The sequence below is a fragment of the Sabethes cyaneus genome, chromosome 3, assembly GCF_943734655.1.
Source record: "Sabethes cyaneus chromosome 3, idSabCyanKW18_F2, whole genome shotgun sequence".
Classification (NCBI taxonomy): Eukaryota; Metazoa; Arthropoda; class Insecta; order Diptera; family Culicidae; genus Sabethes; species Sabethes cyaneus.
Genome location: NC_071355.1, coordinates 87984451 through 88006258, shown reverse-complemented (window position 1 = coordinate 88006258; position 21808 = coordinate 87984451). Strand labels below are relative to the sequence as shown.

At 35.2% G+C, this 21808-nt stretch overlaps 1 protein-coding gene across 1 annotated transcript; it reads right to left on the bottom strand.

Annotated features, from left to right (window-relative positions):
* Nucleotides 1-7831: 7831 nt before the first annotated feature.
* Nucleotides 7832-15556, bottom strand: LOC128739844 (uncharacterized). Its single transcript, XM_053835345.1, has 7 exons — nucleotides 15441-15556; nucleotides 12246-12495; nucleotides 12062-12183; nucleotides 11585-11773; nucleotides 8499-8697; nucleotides 8253-8374; nucleotides 7832-8020 (listed from the first exon to the last, which is right to left on the bottom strand). Exons 1-7 carry the CDS (start codon nucleotides 15489-15491, stop codon nucleotides 7832-7834), a joined length of 1122 nt encoding a protein of 373 aa, XP_053691320.1. The 5' UTR covers nucleotides 15492-15556.
* Between the last annotated feature and the right edge of the window lie 6252 nt (nucleotides 15557-21808).

Genomic DNA, 21808 nt, shown 5'->3' with positions numbered 1-21808 from the left:
ACTGTTTTGGTGCATGGGTTTTGAGAAAAGAAGCAAACGAAAAAACGTTATAAATAATCGTAAAAGTATAACAAAACAAGAAACGGTTATTATAAATTAATAGAAATTAATTACAAATAAAACTTTTTACTAGCACCAATGAAAGTCTAGCTTATTTTTTAGCGGTTTCTACGAAATCTAAACTATTTTGCAACAAATACAAGTTAGCACACAAGTGACGGAATTTTTATGTCCAAAATTCAAATATTAAATACATCAGATGTTAATAATTTTAAGAAAAAATAATAATTTGTAATTCGTCGCAATTATATGTATAAAACCAAATTTATAAAATAATTATTCTGCTTCCTACTTTAAGATAATACCAGCTAAACAAGTTTGTTTGAGTTCAGTCTAAAATTTTGTGATTGTAATTTAATGTAATTTTTATTAAACTTTGACTTAATTTTTATTAAATGATTTTCACGACAAATTGGAAAACGCAAACAGTTCTAAAAAAGTAGAGCGATTCTAGTTTGTGCACAGCCATAATGTTATTTCAGTGGTTCATGAAAATTCAAAACATTAGCAAGAAGAAGCAATTCATAGCAATAAAATATATATTTTACCGATAAATTCAAAATTACAGAATCATGAGATTAGGTTTTGGATGATGCTTCTAAAATTACTTATATTGTCACACTAAAAATTATGTCTAGCAATAGACGTGCTATTTAAAGCACTTTTGGAATTTGACCCATTCATTTTCTAAGATTTTTCAAATCAATTTTAAACTTTATTCCGAACAAGTTTTAATTATTGGCACACAAGAAACACTATCTGCGAGGAAACGCTACTTTATCACAACTTATGATTACACGTTTTAAATGGACTATGTTGATTTTTAAAATTGAAAACTATTTACACTGAACTTGATCTATTTTGCTCTACCAATATATCCTTACACGATTTGGTCCATTAACCAAACTAATGGATAAAATTATGCAAACGATTTCACCGTCACATACCACGGCGCTGCCCTAAACGTCTGTTTTGTACTAACGCACTTACTTGATGCTAGGACGATTCAACACATTGATAATACTAAATCAGAGCGTTTTAAACGCGAGCACTAAATCCGTACTGATTCTCGTCACATAATATACACTGCTTTATATAGATCTACTCCTTTTGTGTGCAGCGCGAGGATTACCCGCCAGCAGTTACAGTGAATGAAATCGGAAGGCAAACCGAAATGCAAAAACGATTGACTAGCAACCTATACGGTGGGAATTTTTTTGCTGAAGGGTTGTATCCACCACCACAGACCGCAGCAATTTTTTTACATCTTGAAACATATAGTGATTAAAGTCGGTAACTTTACGAATCATTTTAACGTTAACGTTTATTCTTTATTCTTTATTCTTTATTCTTTATTCTTTATTCTTTATTCTTTATTCTTTATTCTTTATTCTTTATTCTTTATTCTTTATTCTTTATTCTTTATTCTTTATTCTTTATTCTTTATTCTTTATTCTTTATTCTTTATTCTTTATTCTTTATTCTTTATTCTTTATTCTTTATTCTTTATTCTTTATTCTTTATTCTTTATTCTTTATTCTTTATTCTTTATTCTTTATTCTTTATTCTTTATTCTTTATTCTTTATTCTTTATTCTTTATTCTTTATTCTTTATTCTTTATTCTTTATTCTTTATTCTTTATTCTTTATTCTTTATTCTTTATTCTTTATTCTTTATTCTTTATTCTTTATTCTTTATTCTTTATTCTTTATTCTTTATTCTTTATTCTTTATTCTTTATTCTTTATTCTTTATTCTTTATTCTTTATTCTTTATTCTTTATTCTTTATTCTTTATTCTTTATTCTTTATTCTTTATTCTTTATTCTTTATTCTTTATTCTTTATTCTTTATTCTTTATTCTTTATTCTTTATTCTTTATTCTTTATTCTTTATTCTTTATTCTTTATTCTTTATTCTTTATTCTTTATTCTTTATTCTTTATTCTTTATTCTTTATTCTTTATTCTTTATTCTTTATTCTTTATTCTTTATTCTTTATTCTTTATTCTTTATTCTTTATTCTTTATTCTTTATTCTTTATTCTTTATTCTTTATTCTTTATTCTTTATTCTTTATTCTTTATCCTTTATTCTTTATTCTTTATTCTTTATTCTTTATTCTTTATTCTTTATTCTTTATTCTTTATTCTTTATTCTTTATTCTTTATTCTTTATTCTTTATTCTTTATTCTTTATTCTTTATTCTTTATTCTTTATTCTTTATTCTTTATTCTTTATTCTTTATTCTTTATTCTTTATTCTTTATTCTTTATTCTTTATTCTTTATTCTTTATTCTTTATTCTTTATTCTTTATTCTTTATTTATGGTTTGAGCCGATTTTAATTATTTTTGATATCACATGAAAGGTATTTCAATGTGATTTCGAGGAAGAATATCGAGTTAAACTCTTTTCTGATAACGCATCAAGAAATATTCAATTTATCGTGTTTTCATGGTTTGAGACCGAAAAGATCCCGATTTTTAATACAGCTTATTGCCAAAAATATAAAATTTATTTAGGTATAGATTCAATTTATTGATTAGGTTTCACTTAAAGGATCATTCACAAATAACGTGACGCACGGCACCAGCTTCTCAATAAAACAAATTCCTGCCTCCAAAAACCCCCACATGCCAAATTTTGTTCCATTTGCTTAATTCGCTCACGAGTTATGACGAAATTCGTGTTTCATTTATATAGGATCTCCCCTCCCGTTAAAAGACGGATGGGTCTCTGTACACCATAGGAAAAATCCCTACTTTCTAAAACCCCCACATGCCAAATTTGGTTCCATTTGCTTAATTAGTTCTAGAGTTATGAAGCAATTTGTATTTCATTTGTATGGGAGCCCCCCTCTTAGAAGGAGAAGGGGTCTCGGTACACCATAGAAAAGAGTCCTGCCTTCTAAAACGCCCACATGCCAAATGTGGTTCCATTTGCTTGATTAGTTCTCGAGTTTTGAGGAAATTTGTGTTTCATTTGTATAGGAGACCCCTCCTCTTACGCCTTCCTTGAAATTGCCTGCTTACCCCCTTCATAAAATTTCTGGTCATTTTATCTATCCAACGACATATAAATTGTTCAGTTTCGTTTAGTAGTTTAGTAGTTATTAGCATTTAAAATCTTTCATTCAAACGTTACACTTCTATTTTCGCTTTCACAAAGTGCTACCCAATCCCAATATAGTAAACAAATACGGAGTCCTACGTCAAAAATATGCTCGAAACTGGGTTTTGAACATGCATGCATACGGAATAGCCATAAATGACACTTAAACCTGGTAAGTAAATTTCAGTATGTTATGAAATTGTTCCTTAATTTGCAAATATCTGAAGTTTTCGCTGTATTACTGCACACTGACTATTTCTACGTAATTTTTGAAATTTATACAGAGCGCGTCCTTCGCCATAAAAAACGATTTGAGTGTATCTATAATTTTATTTTCGTTAAATTTTAATATGTCAGTGTACTAAATCATTTTTGCTTTTGAAATACATAGGCGATAATTTTTCCAAAAGTGGGCAAAATTGATAAAAACCAAATTATGAGTAAAAAACCCAATTTAATCCACCTATTGGTGAAAGGAACCTTTGTTATACTATATCATTTGTCATTTGAGATAGAATTCGACACGCCTTCGGAACATAATTAAACTTTTTGATAACACTCACTATGGTAGTTATCATCAATACATATGTATGTGTATGTAATATACTGATAAATTTGCATAATATTTGAAAGCAATCAATGAGATAATAGCGGGGTCGCATTCTGGGGTTTGGTTTAAGTTAGAAACTGACCGTTTTTCTTGCACAATTTATACGACTATCAATGATGTAGTTGTACAATTTCGAGTACTTGAAGGTGTCGCATGACTGATCAATCTGATCAATAGAATTCTTCTAGGCCACAAAACTTTGCGTTTGGTAGTTATTCAGTCAAATCGGTCCAGGCATTTCCTAAAAGCAGCTGTTTATTGTTATATTTTAACTACTGAGACTGTTATGCCGTTTTTTTTGTAACTTGTGACTGACATAGTTTGATATTTTTTTCAAAATTCTGGGAACAAACTTAACATTCCTGTTTGAAATATTGAAAGCATGAACAATTTAAAGATGATTCCTAGGCTCATCTCAGTGATGAAATTCACATGGGACTGTTATGCATTTATGGGCAGTAATGGTAGTTATCATCAACACATATGCATGTGTATGTAATATACTGATAAATTTGTAGAATATTTTTTTCTTGGGCAGGATTGATATTTAAGGGGGAGCCTTTTATCTTCAGAAATGTTGAGCCCAGAGTATTTTTCGGTACGTGGTCTCGTTGAGAATTTACAGTAAAACTGTGGGATCGCTTGAAGGGAAGTGCAATGCTGTACCTACAATAGTTTAAACGCGCTCTCCTCGAAACCATATGTTTTCAGCGACGGTGCGTGTATCTTAGTATCTAGAGGACCGATTTGGCTGATTTTTGTTTTGACGTTTAAAAATAATTATCTAAATTGTGACGTAGCCGCTTTACAATATCACAATTTTTCAATTTTTGCTGCATTTTTAAAAAAATCGTTACTCTTCGCAACCAGTAAGAGGTAGATAGTTACTATGTACAGCAAAGTTGCTTATTTTATTGTGTTCTACAACTTTTGTGGAGACACTGTACTTTTTTGGACGCATTTAAAAAATTTGTAACATCCTAATAGGTAGATTTACGGTCACCCTAATAGTGTAGAAAGTTTCGCAATATTTTTTAAATAAACTCTTTCTAAGACACACTACCTGTAAAATTAAGCATTTTTGCGCTAGAGCACATGATCGCGTGTTTTTCTATTTGGTTCATATGAGTAAAGTTTGCTTGAATAATTTCATCAATGTTTTTCAAATAATTTTGTTATGCGTTCGAATTTTAAAAAAAGAATGGGTCAAACACGAGATAATTTAATATACTTTCATGTCGTTTTGGAATTTTTCAATTCGGATAAGACCCCCAGCGCCAATCCATGGTACCGCAAATCATGTTTTTTTCGAACGATCATGTTCAAGGAGCCGTAGGGGAGAGGGGAATAGGCTCACATATGAAAACAAAATTGTAAATATTAGTATAAAGTGCAATGTTTGGAATGCAAAAAACCCGAATCGATTCGCTTTTCGCGTTATCGAGAATAAAATGTTTGAAATAAGGCAAAAAATATGGTGTAAAAAGTACTATGCCCCCTTAATCAAACTTCTATCGTTTTCAACAAATATCTATTTGTTGGATAAAAAATTGTTTTTTTTTTGTTATAATTGTGCTCTGAGTAATTCTCGTTGAAAAGGGGCCACTACTGACACGAGATTTTCAAATATTAGAACTTTCGTACTTGATTAGTTGAAAATGATTAAAAAATGAGAATTACACTTTTAATACCTCGAAGCAGTGGATTCCTCGTTCGCCAAGGGGCCCGACAGTTTTAAAAAAGTGAGATTTTTAGCAAACCTTGAAATCGACATCATGTATTTCTTTCTAAATTTGCATTGAAATAACAAACAAATGGCACAGTTCTATAGAGAAGAAGATCTGGGCTTTCAAATGCAGTACAAATTACTTGGCGTCCATCTTAGATTTGGTCGCCATATTGGATTTTATCAAAAAATCGCCGTTTTCGCCATGATCCCCCAAACCGATTTTCATTTTAGACCACCATTGCACAAAATACTATAAGCAACATTCATAAAACTAGGTGTGCATTGGAATTAACTAAATGAAATAACCAATTATCTGTAGCAATCAGGAATGGAAAAAATCGCTTCTAGCGATCAGATTCAGATTCATTGACATCACTACTTATAAGCGATAAATACTTTGTCGCAATTTGTACACATTATGACAAACATCATGTCAGATCATTGCTTGATTGCGCTGAGAAATCTAACAAATACAGACGATCGGTTGTGTGCAGTGCGTGAATCTCAATACAAACAACATGAGTAACCCTTTTTCTCTCAGCTAGATGAATTCTAACACTGTTATCGACTGCTGAGAATTAATAAGATCAAAATTTTGTGATTGAAGCGAAAGATTCACCGTTTGTCTTGAATTGTACAGATCATGATCTGTACGTGTGGCGATAACTCGCAGTTTTGATGAAAATCAATGATTTTCCATCCCTGGTAGCAATGTTCACAGTTTTCATATAATTATGGTAATATTTCCAAAATTTACTACAAACAAACGACACGATTTTGTAAAGAGGAAGAATAGGGCTTTCAAATGAAGTGAAAAAAATTGGCGGCCATCTTGGATTTGGCCACCTTGTTCGATTTTATCAAAAATTGCTATTTTTGGTATATGATTCCCTCAACCAATTTAATTTCAGACGACCATTGGAAAGCTGTTTCGAGGTATTAAAAGTGTAAGAATTATTTCATTTTTTAACCATTTTCAACCAATCGTGTACAAACGTTTTAATATTTGAAGACCTCGTGTCAGTAGTGGCCCCGTTTCAACGAGAATTGTTCTCTATTAATGACACCATTTCATTTAGTAAAGCCATTCAAGGTGATTATAGATGAGTTTGGAAAATGATTGCCGAATCAAGGAAGTTCGGTTCGAATCGATCCACGAATTCACAGGTATTGTTTCGGTTTGTTTAGTTAATTGAATCTGCACGCGCGTGCTTAAGGGGGCATAATACCTTTTACACCATATTTTTTGCCTTATTTCAAATATTTTTTTTTCTCGATAACGCGAAAGGCCAATTGAATCGAGTTTTTTGCATTCAAAACATTGCACTTTATACTAATATGTACAATTTTGTTTTCATATGAGAACCTCTTCCTCTTTCCCCTACGGCTCCTTTAAGATAGTCATCAAAAAAACATGAATTGCGGTACCATGGATTGGCGCTGGGGAGCTTATCCGAATTGAAAAATTCGGGTGGGTCAAATGCTAGATAATTTTGTTGGCTTTAAAACAAAAAGGAGTCATGAGAATTGCGTGAAGCGTTCTTGAGATATTTATGGTACCGACTATCAAAATCTGGTTTCGAGAAAAACGGCTTTGAAGTATTTATTCGCTGTGTAATCACTCCAGACATGCGCGGTACAAATAGCTGTAACTTTAACACTTTTTGGAATTCATCCAAATGACTCCAAACACATATAATCAAAATCTTTCGTTAATCTTTCGAAATAATCAATAAAAAAAATCGGTTTTTTTAAATTAAGCTTGCTCAAGTGCCAACCCTGTGTGGCCATTGACAAACGTTAAATCTTTTATTTAAATCTTCTAAATAACCAAACGACTCACTATTGCAATGATATACGCATATTTTGTAAATATTATCGGTAACTTTGCCAAATTTATGAAGTTCATTGGTTAAACTACCATTAGCAATCAAAATCAATAATTGATTTTAGTCGTATCAAGTAAAAGTCCTGTTTTATTGTCATATCTTAGTAAAACGAATCGGAATTCAAAATTTTTAGAATGACTTTTGTAATAATAATTTTAATTCCTTTACATTGTGGACCCTCACTGTTTTAAAATCGCTATTTTAATATTTGTTAACAAAAATTTTCGAATGCTGAGCAATACATCGCTTAAATTTTACTCCGTTTATACGAAAACTACCATGCCGTTTTGAATTTTATTCGTTCTGACTTCTGGATTTTCACTTCTACTATATATTTTCTGGTAAACACTTCTAAGTAATCTTCGATGTAAACTCACAATCCAGTAGCAAAACATCCATTTTAATTGTGTTTTATTCAGTTGAACAACAATTATTACGCGCAATATTGATCCATCAAATCTTCTAGGAGATATGGGTGCACAGTTGCCCCAAACCGCTCAACAGGTACTCCGTTTCGGTCAGTCAAAAACATAGTGAAATTACTGTTGACAAAACCTCCGCAATTTCCTGGCTTTTTCTGCTTGAGAAATTTGTATAATTCAGTACACTTGGAACCATTGACCTGTAACGATATGAGACAAGTGGCGAAGATGTTATTAAAGCCCGAACGCATTGAAGTTACATTTACGGACGAGCTCAGAGAATTCCACCATCTGAGACCATATATTGGAAGCTGTAAAGATAACCCCCATGCATTTCCCGCCTGCCCAATTAGAGCACGACTTCAATGACATAGCTTCCTTTTAGGAACACAGAACACACGCCTCGTAAGACTTGTCGCAACGATAACTTACTTCGATATCGGCAAAAACATCTCCTATTCGGTGTTGATCATTTTTCTCGAAAAAGTCTAGGATTTCGCTTATTGACTCCTTGGCACCGAATTGAAAACATGGGAACAGAAGGATGTTGAGATCTGCAAGAGAAAGAATATCACTCGATCATGGGAATGATAATACGTGTTGTGAATTATTATATGTTGTGAGTGACGTGATGTGAATTATTACTGCGTGGAATATAGCAGAGTGTATATGGCAAACCTTGTTTCGTATCGCTGTGATACTTTTTGTGCAGTGGAGTAAGCATTGAGAACACTTTTTCACACACCGGATCCTTGGTGGAAAAATTCATCACTAAACACACGGTGCCTTTGTATTTGCTGAGATTAATATCGTTCCCGTTGACGTCGGTTGCAGTTAAATCATAAATTGTTTTGGCATTTTTCGCGTCCATGTTGAGCTGAATGAAAATTTTTCAATGTACCGGAGAAGTTCTGTGAAGCATAAGAACTTACTATTATATAATTCCCATATATTCTGAGAAATGTAATAATCTACCACAAGACAACTATCAACTATCTATTCAACGACCACAAAGATATGGTTTAATAGCATTATTTCAAAGGTTTAATTCTAAAATAAATAATAATTTGCATAGAATACATTTCAGAAGTATTTCCAAAATTCTCACTGTGGGCCTGACTTATCATATACACAAAAAACAAAAATAGTAGAAAATAACGCATGTTTCATAAGAAGCGTTCAAGCATTTGAAGAAACAATCAATAGCAACCATAAAACTAGATTAATATCTTTGTGTAACAGGTAACATTGTAGTAGTTACAATGCGTTAGCAAGTGCGTTAGAGCATTCCATTTCAAGTGATCGAGAAAATCTGAAAAATTGCAATCGATCATCTCTAATTTGAACTAAAATTGAGCAGAATTTCTTATTCCACACTTACGGACCAAACAGAATACTGCGTCAACGCATCCGTCAGCGTCAATTAGACCGTAAGAACGTGGGAAAACTGTTAGAATAGCATTCTGTTTGGCTCTTTACATCCAAAATGCCAGCATGTTTTTGAAGAATTTATTGATAACCTTTACATTGATGCTTCTTTTATATAAAGAGTAAAGAAAATTTACAAATTTTCAAATCGACTTGAAAAATAACCATTATTGGGAGGATTCCTGTATTCAATATCATGGAGGATGAGCGATCTACAGAGACTATAGATTACAGAGGCGCCGAGACACTCAAAATCCGCTAAATTTTGAAACAAGCCGGAGAGTACCATCATAAATAAAGGTAAATCTCCGCTTTCGTTCAAAACTTAGCGGTTTTTGAGTGTCTTGGCACCTCTGTAATCTATAGTCTCTGTACGCTGCTCTTTAGCCATGGGAAATCGGATTCCATACCGACCGATCCTGTTCACATCACTTTCACATTGGAGCAGATCTACGAATACCATAACTCTCTTCTGCAGATACTTGTTACTTTGAAAAAGCGTTTGATCGACGCAATCGCCAAGAACATCTAAAACGTACTTGGATTTAGAGAAGTTCCGGTGCTGAGTCAGGACGTTCTCGTGCACAACGTCGCATAATGGCGACGTTTCCAATCCTATAAGGGTTACAGTTGGTTAAAGATGGTCGGGTAGCGGGTATCTCTATTGGTCACATTTAACACTAAAGATGGTCGGGTACCCGGGCCCGTCCCGTACCCGTCGGGTTGCGGTCGGGCTCGGGTATCAAAAATAATAAACTTGCGGGTTCGGGTCGGGTACGGGTTTTCAATTTTTTCCTTGATCGGGTACGGGTCGGGTTCGGGTATTCAAATTTTCATACCCGACCATCTCTACAGTTGGTATGAAACTGGGCTGCATATTATCGCCGTTATTGTTCTCATCGTTACGGATGAGATACCATTTGGAGCCATTGACAGTAGTCCAAACAGCGAATTGTCTTGAAATCTTCTAACGATGGAGCAGTGTCCTGCTAGTCGAACGCCAAATCGATATGCTGAATCAGCTAAATGACCTCTTCGAAAGCTCTGAGTGTCTTTCAGAAATGTGTCAAAAACTATGTGTAAGGTAACGAACAACGGCAATCTTCAACTCCACAATCTTTCTCCGAAGTTGTTAGCTGGGTGACCTTACAACTTGATATCAACCGAGGAACTCCTAGTTCGATTTCATTAGCGAACGATTGTAACAGAAATTTTGGAATGTATATGGAAGGGGATCAAACACACTTTGGGGAGTGGAATTATCAAATACAGAGGGCGACGCAGCTGAGCCAGCGATATCCATGCTGTTGTGGAGAACCTTTCTGGAGGACAGATTGACGCAGTGATACGAGTGGCTTTACACTTTTCCGAAAAAACTATTGATCTATACAATACAACATGATTGATTTGATTTTGCAGTCTGCTGCTCATTACAATTACTTGCAGGCCTCTCAATATTCAACGATTTAGTTCATATTTTCAAAAGAACCCTTTTAGCTAGTGCAAAATTGAAATATTAATTTGCCGCATAGCTTCAGTTACAATAACAGACATGCATCACTGAACACATTTATAACTCGATAACCAAACATATTAAGCTTAAAAACGTACCGGCTTATTCAACTTCTTCTAAAGAACAACAAGTTTAGTACCACACGCGACAGCCTATCCCTAAATACTAATCCAAGCTCACTGCCGAAAAAGAATAAATACACCCGGGGAGTACAACAGAAACTCTTGCTGCATTGCATATTCATAGGACAACCAGTCATACCACGGCGAGCAGAACTCCTCCTGTCTTCTGCGGGTCATTTACGAATTTGCTGCGCTGTGAAATTTGAAAGCATTAATTTGCTTAATTTGTGTGGCATTGCGATGTCCCCACCAAAGAAAAAGGTGAAATATCCATGGCTTTGTACAATAATTATGTATAGCACAACGTTTCTTCTATATAAGCCTTTTTCGATCCATTGATGATTCACATACAAATAATCGGATAAACACATAAATAATAAAGACATAATTTGTTGCAAACTTGAGGCTTTTGAAATTTTAAACTACACCCTACTTAATTGCACAAGCAACGCGAATTGCTGACCTTATAGGTTAATCAGATATCAATGACTGTCCGGAAATCCAGATAACAGTAGAAGAAACAGCTTTTTATTTTCGAATTGGTATTCTGATGTGCAACCGTTTGGTGATGGTTTCCTATAGAAATAACGGTATGAATAAATATGTGTTTTATTAAAGTTTTTGTTCATTTAAATGAATGTTACACATAGTTTTACATTGTGTTATAACATGTTTGTTTATCTCAAATCAAATGCTGTTTAAAGCAGTTTGTCGATATCTTTGACGATATCCAACGGATTAGTGGTAGGTGCGAACCGTGCCACAGGCTGTCCTTCTTTGTTGACAAGAAACTTGGTGAAATTCCACTTGATGAAGCTGCCCAAACTGCCACCTTGCTTATGCTTGAGGTACTTGAATAATGAATCGGCATCGTCACCGTTTACGTTAACCTGCAATGAAGGTAAATATATGGTTAAAAATTATTCCTTTTATAAATAACTGACAAAAGTTTATTTTTAATCCTATCATGACATGCGTCTACTATTCCATATGTAGTCTTATTTGACAGTGATCACGACCTTTCGTGTACTGTTCAATGTTCTTGCCCGCACATAAACGAACAAATGCATGATGTTTGCATTATGAGTTAAAAGCATCATTGCTCATTTTTTAATGAATGAAAATAAAGCCAATAAAATCTTGACAGCTGAATGATCTGGTACCCATATATCTCTTACCCTGGCAAAGACATCTCCTACATCTGCATTTGCGTTCCGCAAATGGCAAACCATTTCTTCTCCATCCTTTTCCGGCATTTGTGATCCAAATTGATTACACGGGAATGAAAGGATTTTGAAATCTACATGTAAAATAGACATAATTAGCATTTTGCACAAGCGTTTTTTTTATCAGTAACTATACCCTGCTCTGCATATTTCTTTGACAACTCGGTCAATTCTTCGTAATTTCCTTTTGTGAGACCACACTTTGAGGCGATGTTAACAACCAATAATACCTTCCCTTGGTATTTTTCCAAGCTAATGTCATTACCTTGACCATCTTTAACGGTGAAATCATACACCGATTTTGCGTTCTTGTAGTCGCTAGTCGATTCAGATGCCATTGTGCTGAAGTCTCCGAGTCTATTGAAACGATATTGATAGCCGCAATACTATAAAAATAAAAGAATTGATCATTTTAAATTTTCATAAATGGGAAACAACAGCTGTTATGTATAGAATACGGTTTAGCTTATTCTCTTATTAGCAATTGTTGAAAACTGGATATGTATAACAAGTTAAAATAATTGCAGTTAATTGCCAGAAAAACGTACTTTTAATTCACAGCATATATCAAAAGTGATGGTAGAATTCGCTGAATAGAAAACAAGGATATTTTATTATTATCATAGCTACTGAGATAAACCTAAGTTGTACCCAACGTCTTCCCTGTTTGCAGCACTTATAAAATTGTAGGTGCTTCGTAAGTTTTCAGTAACAGTGGATACGCATTCTTTCTTATCTCCTAACAAACATTCGACAACCCAAGGAATATTTTTGTTGTTTAGCAGCTTATCAAGCGCTTGTTGCATTGATTTTAGCTATACAATAGTTGAATAAGCTGCTACTAAAATGTTTGTTGGGAAGATCTGCGCTGTCATTGGTTCTAGTAATGTTGGAAACATTGAAGAAACGCCAAAATATGTCCTTATAAAATGCACACTTTACACGTCCAATGAGGAGTTCACGCACAAGTTTGAGTTATTTGCCCGATTCAATGGGAGGATACAGGCATTGGCCAGATTTGCAGTGTAGTGTTCCGGGAATTTCAACCGATTATTTCTCGCACAAAAATCCTGGTTATGTAAGCAAGGCATTCCGTATGAATCTTCTGTAAAATTCCTCCATACGATTCCTATGCGAGAAACCCCAGAGACTCTGTGCGAATCTTTTTTGTTTGTTTTTCTGAGTAAAAACTGTCGATTATATAGAGGTAGGGTATGTTGCTGCTTCGTCGCAATTGCCTATTCCCGTCCTATCCAACACAAATTATTAAAAATATCAGCATTTTTATGACACACAATGCAAAACTAGTTATTCCCTAATATTTTAGTTTGTTGTCTATCATACGCGATCAATCAAAGTGAGCTGAGATCTATGTAAATGCTTTTTACCATTAAAGAAGTCCTACCAGCCAAATTTCCTACGTTTTTTCGTGCGACGAAGAAGACAATGTCGACTAATCGTTTTAATTTCCGTCATTCATAAATGAAAATAACTCACGCAAGGCATTGTCGTTATTCTACAGCTAAGAAAACTTGCCTAACCTACAGAAATTTTGCAGAATAACATTTGTCATGCCGTCCTACACAAATACATGCGCGTTATTAGCTTCGTAAACATTGTTGTGATTTTTAGTTCGGACGATGAAAAATTTTGATGGACGGATTTTAAAACGGTACGACGAATTTAAGAAATAAAGTCAGTTGCGTAATTTCGATAATATGCTTTTCAGTGATTTCAAAGTACACGGATCGGAAGGTAAGTGTGTTTTAGTCAAATCAGCACAAGAACTTTTGGAGTATTCATTAAATCCATTCAACAAATGATGAAAATTAGAATGGCTCGACTTACTACGACGGGAATTAGAAATAAACCCTATATAACCTCAACCTCGTATTTCATAAAAACGACCAGAAAGTCGGTTATTGACCAAAAAAATTTTTTCTTCAAGGTAACACCAGATCTCGACGTTTTATGCATTTTTTAACCTTTTTGACATAAAAAAAACCCGAAAACGCCGATTTAACGTACTCGCCCCTTTTGGTGCTTTTTCAACATGCATACAAATAAAGCTTTAATGCTTTTGCGGCAGCAGTTAATCAAGTCCGATTGAGCTGAAATTTTGCACAGGATGTTATTTCATGGGAATGAACATTTTTCAGGTTGTTCCATTTGAAAATTCGAAGGTCACTTTTTTCTCATACATTTCATTGACGCCCTACTGGAGAACTGTAGAAATAATAAATTCCCTAATTTCAATCTCAAGTTACTCGACTATCGGCTTCATTCAGAGGAGGATACAAGGGAAACCTAGATTTTGTAGTTTTTTTATCTAGTGTCTGATTCGTGTGATTTAATTAGTATCCGTTTCCCCGCAGTCCAGCATTTCGGGGTCGTCATAATTAGGGCGTTTTTTATATTAAACGTTTTGCAGTTTTATACTATTTGCAGCAAAGTTATGTATTTTTACTATTTGTTCAATTTTGTAAAACATGAAAAAGTCGTATAACAACTACAAAAAGAGCTAAAATAACAAAACGTATTTTAATGATTCATATATAAGAAAAAGGATTTTCCTATTTTCTCTGAAGAGATAGAAGCTTACTGTCTTCAGCAAATTTTTTTGTGATATAAATCTAAATATATTAAAGTGAACATGAGTGTGCTTGTTCCGCCATAACTCCGAAACACCTGAACGATTATTCATTAACCTTCTGGTGTCCAAGTTTTTTTTAGTTTTCATGAAATTTTGCATGAAATGAATGTTTCAGATTCGTAATAAATCCAACTATGTATTTAGTTGCATAGATTAGACTATAATAAGAAGGTAAGAGTGTATGTTAACATACTAGGAAGAAGTATCTAGAATTTACAGCAATTTAGAGAGATTTACACCCAGATTAGATTTATAAAACGAAAAGTAAAATGTTTCATTCACTTTTACAACAAATGTTGCATTCGTTTCACGGATTCCGGTATTTCAAATACTATTTATAATCTCATTCATTGCTTAAATGGAGTGTGAAGAATATAGCAATAAACAATTCTACGTCGACATTTTTCGTATGATATTTCCAATCTTTTAGTCTGCGATGTAAGCAGTAGTGCTATGACTTGCATCTTTTGCGTGATTCATTCCGTTGATAGTCGATAGTACAAACATTATAACTACCGTAGATAATGATATGGTTTAACCTTTGACCACAACCCGCGTGATAATATTTATGAAAAAGACTTTCATGCAATTGATTCTGCAGAAGTCAGTTCAATATAAGTTGACTTGTTTTATTCGGCAAAAGCTACACTATAACTATTCATGTACAACCAAACTCACAGCTAGGACTGCCACTGCAATGCCAATCAGCACATTGATTCGGCGAATCATTTAAAGTTGAATTAATAATGTTACTTCTTAGGCGGTACACAAAGTTTAATCACTTCATACTTACACCGAATTTTACAACACTCTGTATTTTTCGTAGGAACACCGGTTTCATTCGATCTTGACGTTAGACTGCACGGGTGTTTGTAAATTTACGTCGTAAATACAACCCACATAACCAGACAGCACTAGACGTTCGATGAGATACCCAAAAACATCGCCTGTACTCACTGCTCATTCATTTGCGAGCACGCATGCGCATGAGCCAACCACGTGATGCAGGAGAATATGTATGCCGAATAGGCATACGCATAAACATATCATCAGAAGGTAGGCTACCCTCTTGATAACCACTAACCGCAACATCATAGGTACGGCAAATATGGAACTGAGAAATGCTGTTGTGAATAAGTTAATACAAACACAATTGTCATTAGAAATTAATCACAAATTGCGCAATTGACATCGGAATGCGTCGGAGAAAAATTGAAAATCTGTAACGATTTTGGTTTGGAAGTCCCCCAATACCGGACAGCTCACAATACCGGACACTTCTGACGTTCATAATTCAACACTAGTCGCCATTATGCACGCGAAAAGGTGGATACCGGACAACAAAATGCTTTACTTGGTTCAATCAATTTTTTGAATGAAATTTTTCATTGTCTTTCATTGACTGATGACCATTGGCTCGTTTAAATCCCAAATCTAAAAATTCTTGATTATGTCATTTTATTTTGTTTACATATTGAGGATCGTTAAATAATTTTCCTCGTATCAAAACTGTTGCCAATATTGTGCATCATTAAACTCACGAATTCGCCAGCGATCTTAGAGTCTGATCTTGGACTAACATGATTTAGTATTTGGAAATAAATTTCCAAAAAACTTAAGCCAATTCCACGTGTTGGGATATCACCGTTGTGGACACGAACGCTAGTGTTACCAAGTAGCCGGCTTTTGGCCGGCCCGACCAGTTGTTCAGTCACAACCATAAGGCCGGTGTCCGATCAATCCGTCAAAGTCGTCGGTTTTACGACACGAGAAACTGAAATTTCACGTATTCTTCTGAATTGTCGATTTGATTTCTACACGCAAAATAATCCACATGTTCTTTCCACGTGAAAAATTACGTAAATTTCTCTACAGGGAGTTACGTGGCTTTCAGTTGAACATTATTGGAAAATAAAATAACATCTATCTGATTTCCACGTAAATGCACGCATACTAATGCAAACTACGTTGAATTCACGTAAATAGAACGGAAAAAGTTGGATGGAAAATATCCCTATTCGTAATTTCGATGTGAAAATTATTTTGAGTGCAGATTTTTCTATTAAATGTACATCTTCTATTGATATTATAGGTTAATGTTAACGAAATTTTCGATAGGTTTAGTTTGACCGTAGTTACATTACCAGCATTGAAAAAGGACAACATTCGATGCTTAAAAAATGGTAAAAATTCTTTCAAATCCATGAAGCACTAAAGTTAAAACATAGTCCTAAGATTTGGCATCGTCGATGGATGTGGACTCATGATTGAAATCGATTAGCAAGTGAAATGAAAAAAATTGACTGCATGTAATTCTCAATTCTTCAATTCAACAAAGAATTAATTAGGTATACCTACAAGAATGTAAAGTTGAAATCAAGTTTTCCCCGGCCTTTGAGGTACCATCATCCGGGGATACTTGCAACACTTTTGAACTTTGACTTAGTATAACTTTCGAAGTATAGCGTTTAGGTCCAAATGTAAGTAGTCAAAACTTGTATAGTGGTGAATACTTATGATTTATGATTATGAGAAAAAATATAAACTAAATGAATCTGCAGAATGAACCGAAAATAGGGGTGTTGCAAGTTACCCAGTAAACGGGGTTACTTGCAACACTTTTCTGATTTTGTATTTCTCATGATTTTATATCTGGTTTCAAACCGCGAATGACTATTTTGAGATATTTTGAATGTATTTGTAGCAAAACAAGAGATACTGGAGGCGTTTTTTGTTTCCCAATTTCATCTAGCGCTTTTTTAAAGATATTCGGTAAAAATGCAGCATGTCGGCGAACTCCAAATTGCCGTTTCAAGGCACGTGGAATTTTTCACAATTTTAATTTTTCTGGAGATGGTGGTAGACAAAATAACATCGTACAGATGCAAAGTTACTTTGTACATACTGTCTATTACGATAATTTTCATTTTTACAAGTGCTGCATACCGCGCTATATTGGAAGTAACAACACGAATTCATCGTTTCTTCTCTAAGTTCAAAATATAAACAAAGCTCAAAATTGCTATTTGTTAGCTTATATGATGCACTTATTGTGTACAGGAACCAAACAATAAAAAATAATTCCATGTCAATGGACTGACGTAACTTGATATATGTCGCTTCTGTGGCATAGAAAAGGAAGACTCGGAACACCTGTTATGCCGATGTCCGGCAATTTTACATAAATGAATAAGGTTCTTCGACAGAGGGCTGTTAGAACCCTTTGATATTTGGAGAACAATTCCCAGTACGGTAGTGCACTTTATCCGAAATGTATCACCGGACTGGACAAATGCTATTAGTCAAACAATGACGGTCGCTTCTAATAGCGGTGCATCATCTTGACAACATAGCTATAGTAAAATGGGGGATAGATCACAATAGATCAAACAAATGGTCGCAGTGATAAAAATACCCAACATGGAAAAAAAAGACGCAACTTTGCATATCCATTTTTCCTACTCTGAAAGTGAAATTACTTTCCAATCGTATAAAAACAAGCAAAATAATGATGTAATGGATAAAACTTAACTAAACAATAGGTAAACATCCCTTCTTTAAAATGACATTGGGTACAAATGGTTATGCTAAAAAACAAATGCGTTAGAGCTGTCAAAAGCGCGATGCGCCAAAGTGTTGCAATTAACTCCGGTGTTGTAAGTATCCCTGGATGACGGTAGTTTTAATCGGTTTCATTAAGCTTTACTATGTATTCAGGGGCAAACTGGCCAAAAGGGACTATGTTTTAACAATATTTAAAAGCAATCTGAGTTCACTGAGGGTGGTAAATAAGTTTCTATACTGTTTAATTAGCTCTTATCATAATTTTGGAGACAATGGAACAAAATGGACCTCCTTCCGAGGTTTGCACAGGATGCAACTATTACCAATTGACCTTGTATTTTTTATATAAGACTACAGTGATACAAATCCGTATTCGTACGCCAACATGCAGATTTCGTTTTTCTACATTTGAAAGTTTAACAAAAAATTTAGGCTGAAGTTTTTGGAGCGTCTTAGTAGAATACGAAACCTGGAAATTAAATAAAAAGAAAACTTATCCAATTTAATTCTACTATGTATATTTTTTCCTGACAGATACGTATTTCACCTACGACTTCTTCCGCAGGCTTCCTCAGTGTCTGTTTTCGAAATTTGAACCCATCTGCAAAGATGGATGATTTGAACTCATCTGGCTCAGATGGTCGTCGTTTTGTATGGGAAAAGCCCAACGATTAAATAAATGTAAAAAAATCTGCGAGCAACGGTTAAACACGGCAGGGGTGGATTATGGCTAAAGGTGTTCATTTTAACCTTCATCAATGGCATAATGGATCAAAATATCTATTTGGACATTTTAAAGCAAAATTTGAAGCCAAGTGCCAACAAAATAGGATTTAGTCAGAGATTCAAGTTTTACCGAGACTTACAACTGCTCAAAACAAACCTAACGAACGCACAATCCGGATTGAAATACATTCCAAACCTACAGCCAACGGTGTCCAAACTTCACTGCTTCCCAAATATTACAAAAAAAAAAATCGTAACCAGCCTACGGCAAACCAAATTAGACATGATCTCATCGACAGACGGTTTTCCGGAGATGGTCTAAATCCGCAATACTTGCAAAGCAGTCTTATTTATATAGGAAACTCCATAGAAAATGGGACTGTTTGTAATTGTTTATTTGGAACTAGCTGAGTGCCCGGTCTTACTCGGGGCGCCTTTTCTCACAGCCACTTGTACATCAGTTATTGTAACCGAAATGCTTATAACGCAAAAATATAACGCTTGTTACTCTTTTGGACGTTCCTCCCCATTTGTCAGCTCCCTCTCTTTTTTTTATTCTATATTAGAGAGGTTTTCAGCCTGCGGCTGTTTCGTCTCTTACCCCCCCCTTTGTCTACCCAGCCGCTTACACATCTGTGTTTCTTCACGGAAATCCCTATAAAACCCTATAAAGAAAGAGAAACGAAGACGATTATCCTATTTGCACCTTCCGCTAACAATGGCCACCCCACCCATAGGTAATGAATAGTTTTGTTATTGTACTTTTCAAGAAAAGTAGAAGGTGCAACAGAGTTTCTTCCATGGATACAAAAAACCTGTCATTCCTTTCATCTCACTTCAAGACAAAACTTGATTGAAAACAATGTTTTTAGTTCCACCACCAGGAGCAAGTATACACAAATTATTGGCCGAGCCCACTGGAACATGCCACATAAAGTTGACCATGGGAAAAACATGGTGTTCTTAGATCAACTCCACACTGTTTGAATGATTGTCCCTGTGACTCAAATAGAGTCGGCCAGCAACACTTAGCACTAATGGTCGAACACTTTTTATACGGGTCACTTTTATTTGGTTCATAATTACAGTTGACAAATCCACAGCTGCGAGCATTGCCGAGTGTTTCGTATTTTGATATTTTTCTGTTGTACGGATAAATTGTTACAGTCATATGGGCGTTACTACCCCCACTTCCTGTCAGCAAACTCTTGTCATCAGCTCCCTCTTTTGTCCCACCTTTTGTCGTCCAAACATTTCGGAGTCTTCCCCCTGTTACTCTCCCCCCTCTTTTGTCAACCCCTTCAGTTCTGATTCCCTTATATTCATTGATATGAATGAATCCCATCCTTGATATGACATGCATGAAAGTTTGATAAAGAACGGTCAAGGCGTTTCGGAGGTATGGCCTCCCCCCTATCAGGGAACCTCCCTCCCTTGTTTTCGTTAACCTCCCAGTGCTGATTCTCTTATGCCAAGGAACAATTGTGCCAAGTTTGATGAATAACCGTCCAGGCATTTCGGAGTTATGGCCTCCCCCTGTTACGAGCCCCCCTGTCAATCCCCCAGTGCTGATTCTCTTATATCAAGGAGCATGTGTGCCAAGTTTGGTGGAGATCGGTCAAGGCGCTCTGGAGTTATGCTGGAACATGCAAACATACAAACATACTCACGCCCACTTTTATATATATAGACAAGCTGAGTGCCCGATCTTAATCGGGGAGCCTTTGTCTCACAGCCACTTGTACATCGGTTATTGTAACCGAAATGCTTATAATGCAAAAATACAACGCTTGCTCCTCTTTCGGACGTTATTCCCCATTTGTCAGCCCCTCCTCTTTTGTCTACCCGGCCACCTGCACACCGGTTTTCTTTTCGCAAATCCCTATATAACCCTATAAAGAAAGAAAACCAAAGCCATTTTTCCTATTTGCACCTTCCACTTTCAACAATAGCTACCCCACCCATAGGAAATGAATAGTTTTGTTATTGTACTTTTTTAAACACAGCTTTTTATTTATTCATTAGTTTAGTATTACATGCTATTTTAATACAAAAAATAGAAGGTGCAACAATGTTTCTTCCTGTCATTCCTTTCACCTCACTTCAAGACAAAACTTGTTTGTAAACAATGTTTTTAGTGTCACCACCAGGAGCAAGTATGCACAAATTATTTGCTGAGCCCACTCTGAAGCATGCCACATAAAGTTTACCATGGGTAAAACATGGTGTTCTCAGATGAACTCCACGCTGGTTAAATGATTGCCCCTGTGACTCAAACAGAGTCACCCAACAACAATTAGCACTAATGCTCGTTCACTTTTTATACAGGTCACTTTGATTCGGTGCAAAATTACACTTGACAAATCTACTGCTGCGAGCATTGCCGAGTGTTTCGTATTTTGATATTTTTCTATTGTACGGATAAATTGTTACAGTCATATGGGCATTACTCCCCCCTTCTCGTAAGCAACCTCCGGTCATCAGCTCCTCCTTTTGTCCTACCGTCACTTATGGGAGAACCGTCTAAACATTTCGGTCCCCCTGTTGCCAATCCCTTTCAGTGCTCATTATCTTATGTCAAGGAACATGTGTGCCAAGTTTGATGAAAAACGATCAAGGCGTTTCGGAGTTATGGCCTCCCCCTATTAGGGACCCTCTTCAACCTATTAGGGAACCTCCCCCCCCCTTTTTGTTGACCCCCCAGTGCTGATTCTCTTATGTCAAGGAACATGTGTGCCAAGTTTGATGAAAAACGG

Bases quoted from the DNA above. Each gene is read 5' to 3' on its own strand.
- LOC128739844 (XM_053835345.1), bottom strand. From the start codon at position 15,491: ATGATTCGCCGAATCAATGTGCTGATTGGCATTGCAGTGGCAGTCCTA. The intron at 12,184-12,245 runs GTATAGTTACTG...TTTTACATGTAG, and splicing joins AAAGAAATATGCAGAGCAGG to ATTTCAAAATCCTTTCATTC. The intron at 8,375-8,498 runs GTTTGCCATATA...TTTCTCTTGCAG, and splicing joins TCACAGCGATACGAAACAAG to ATCTCAACATCCTTCTGTTC.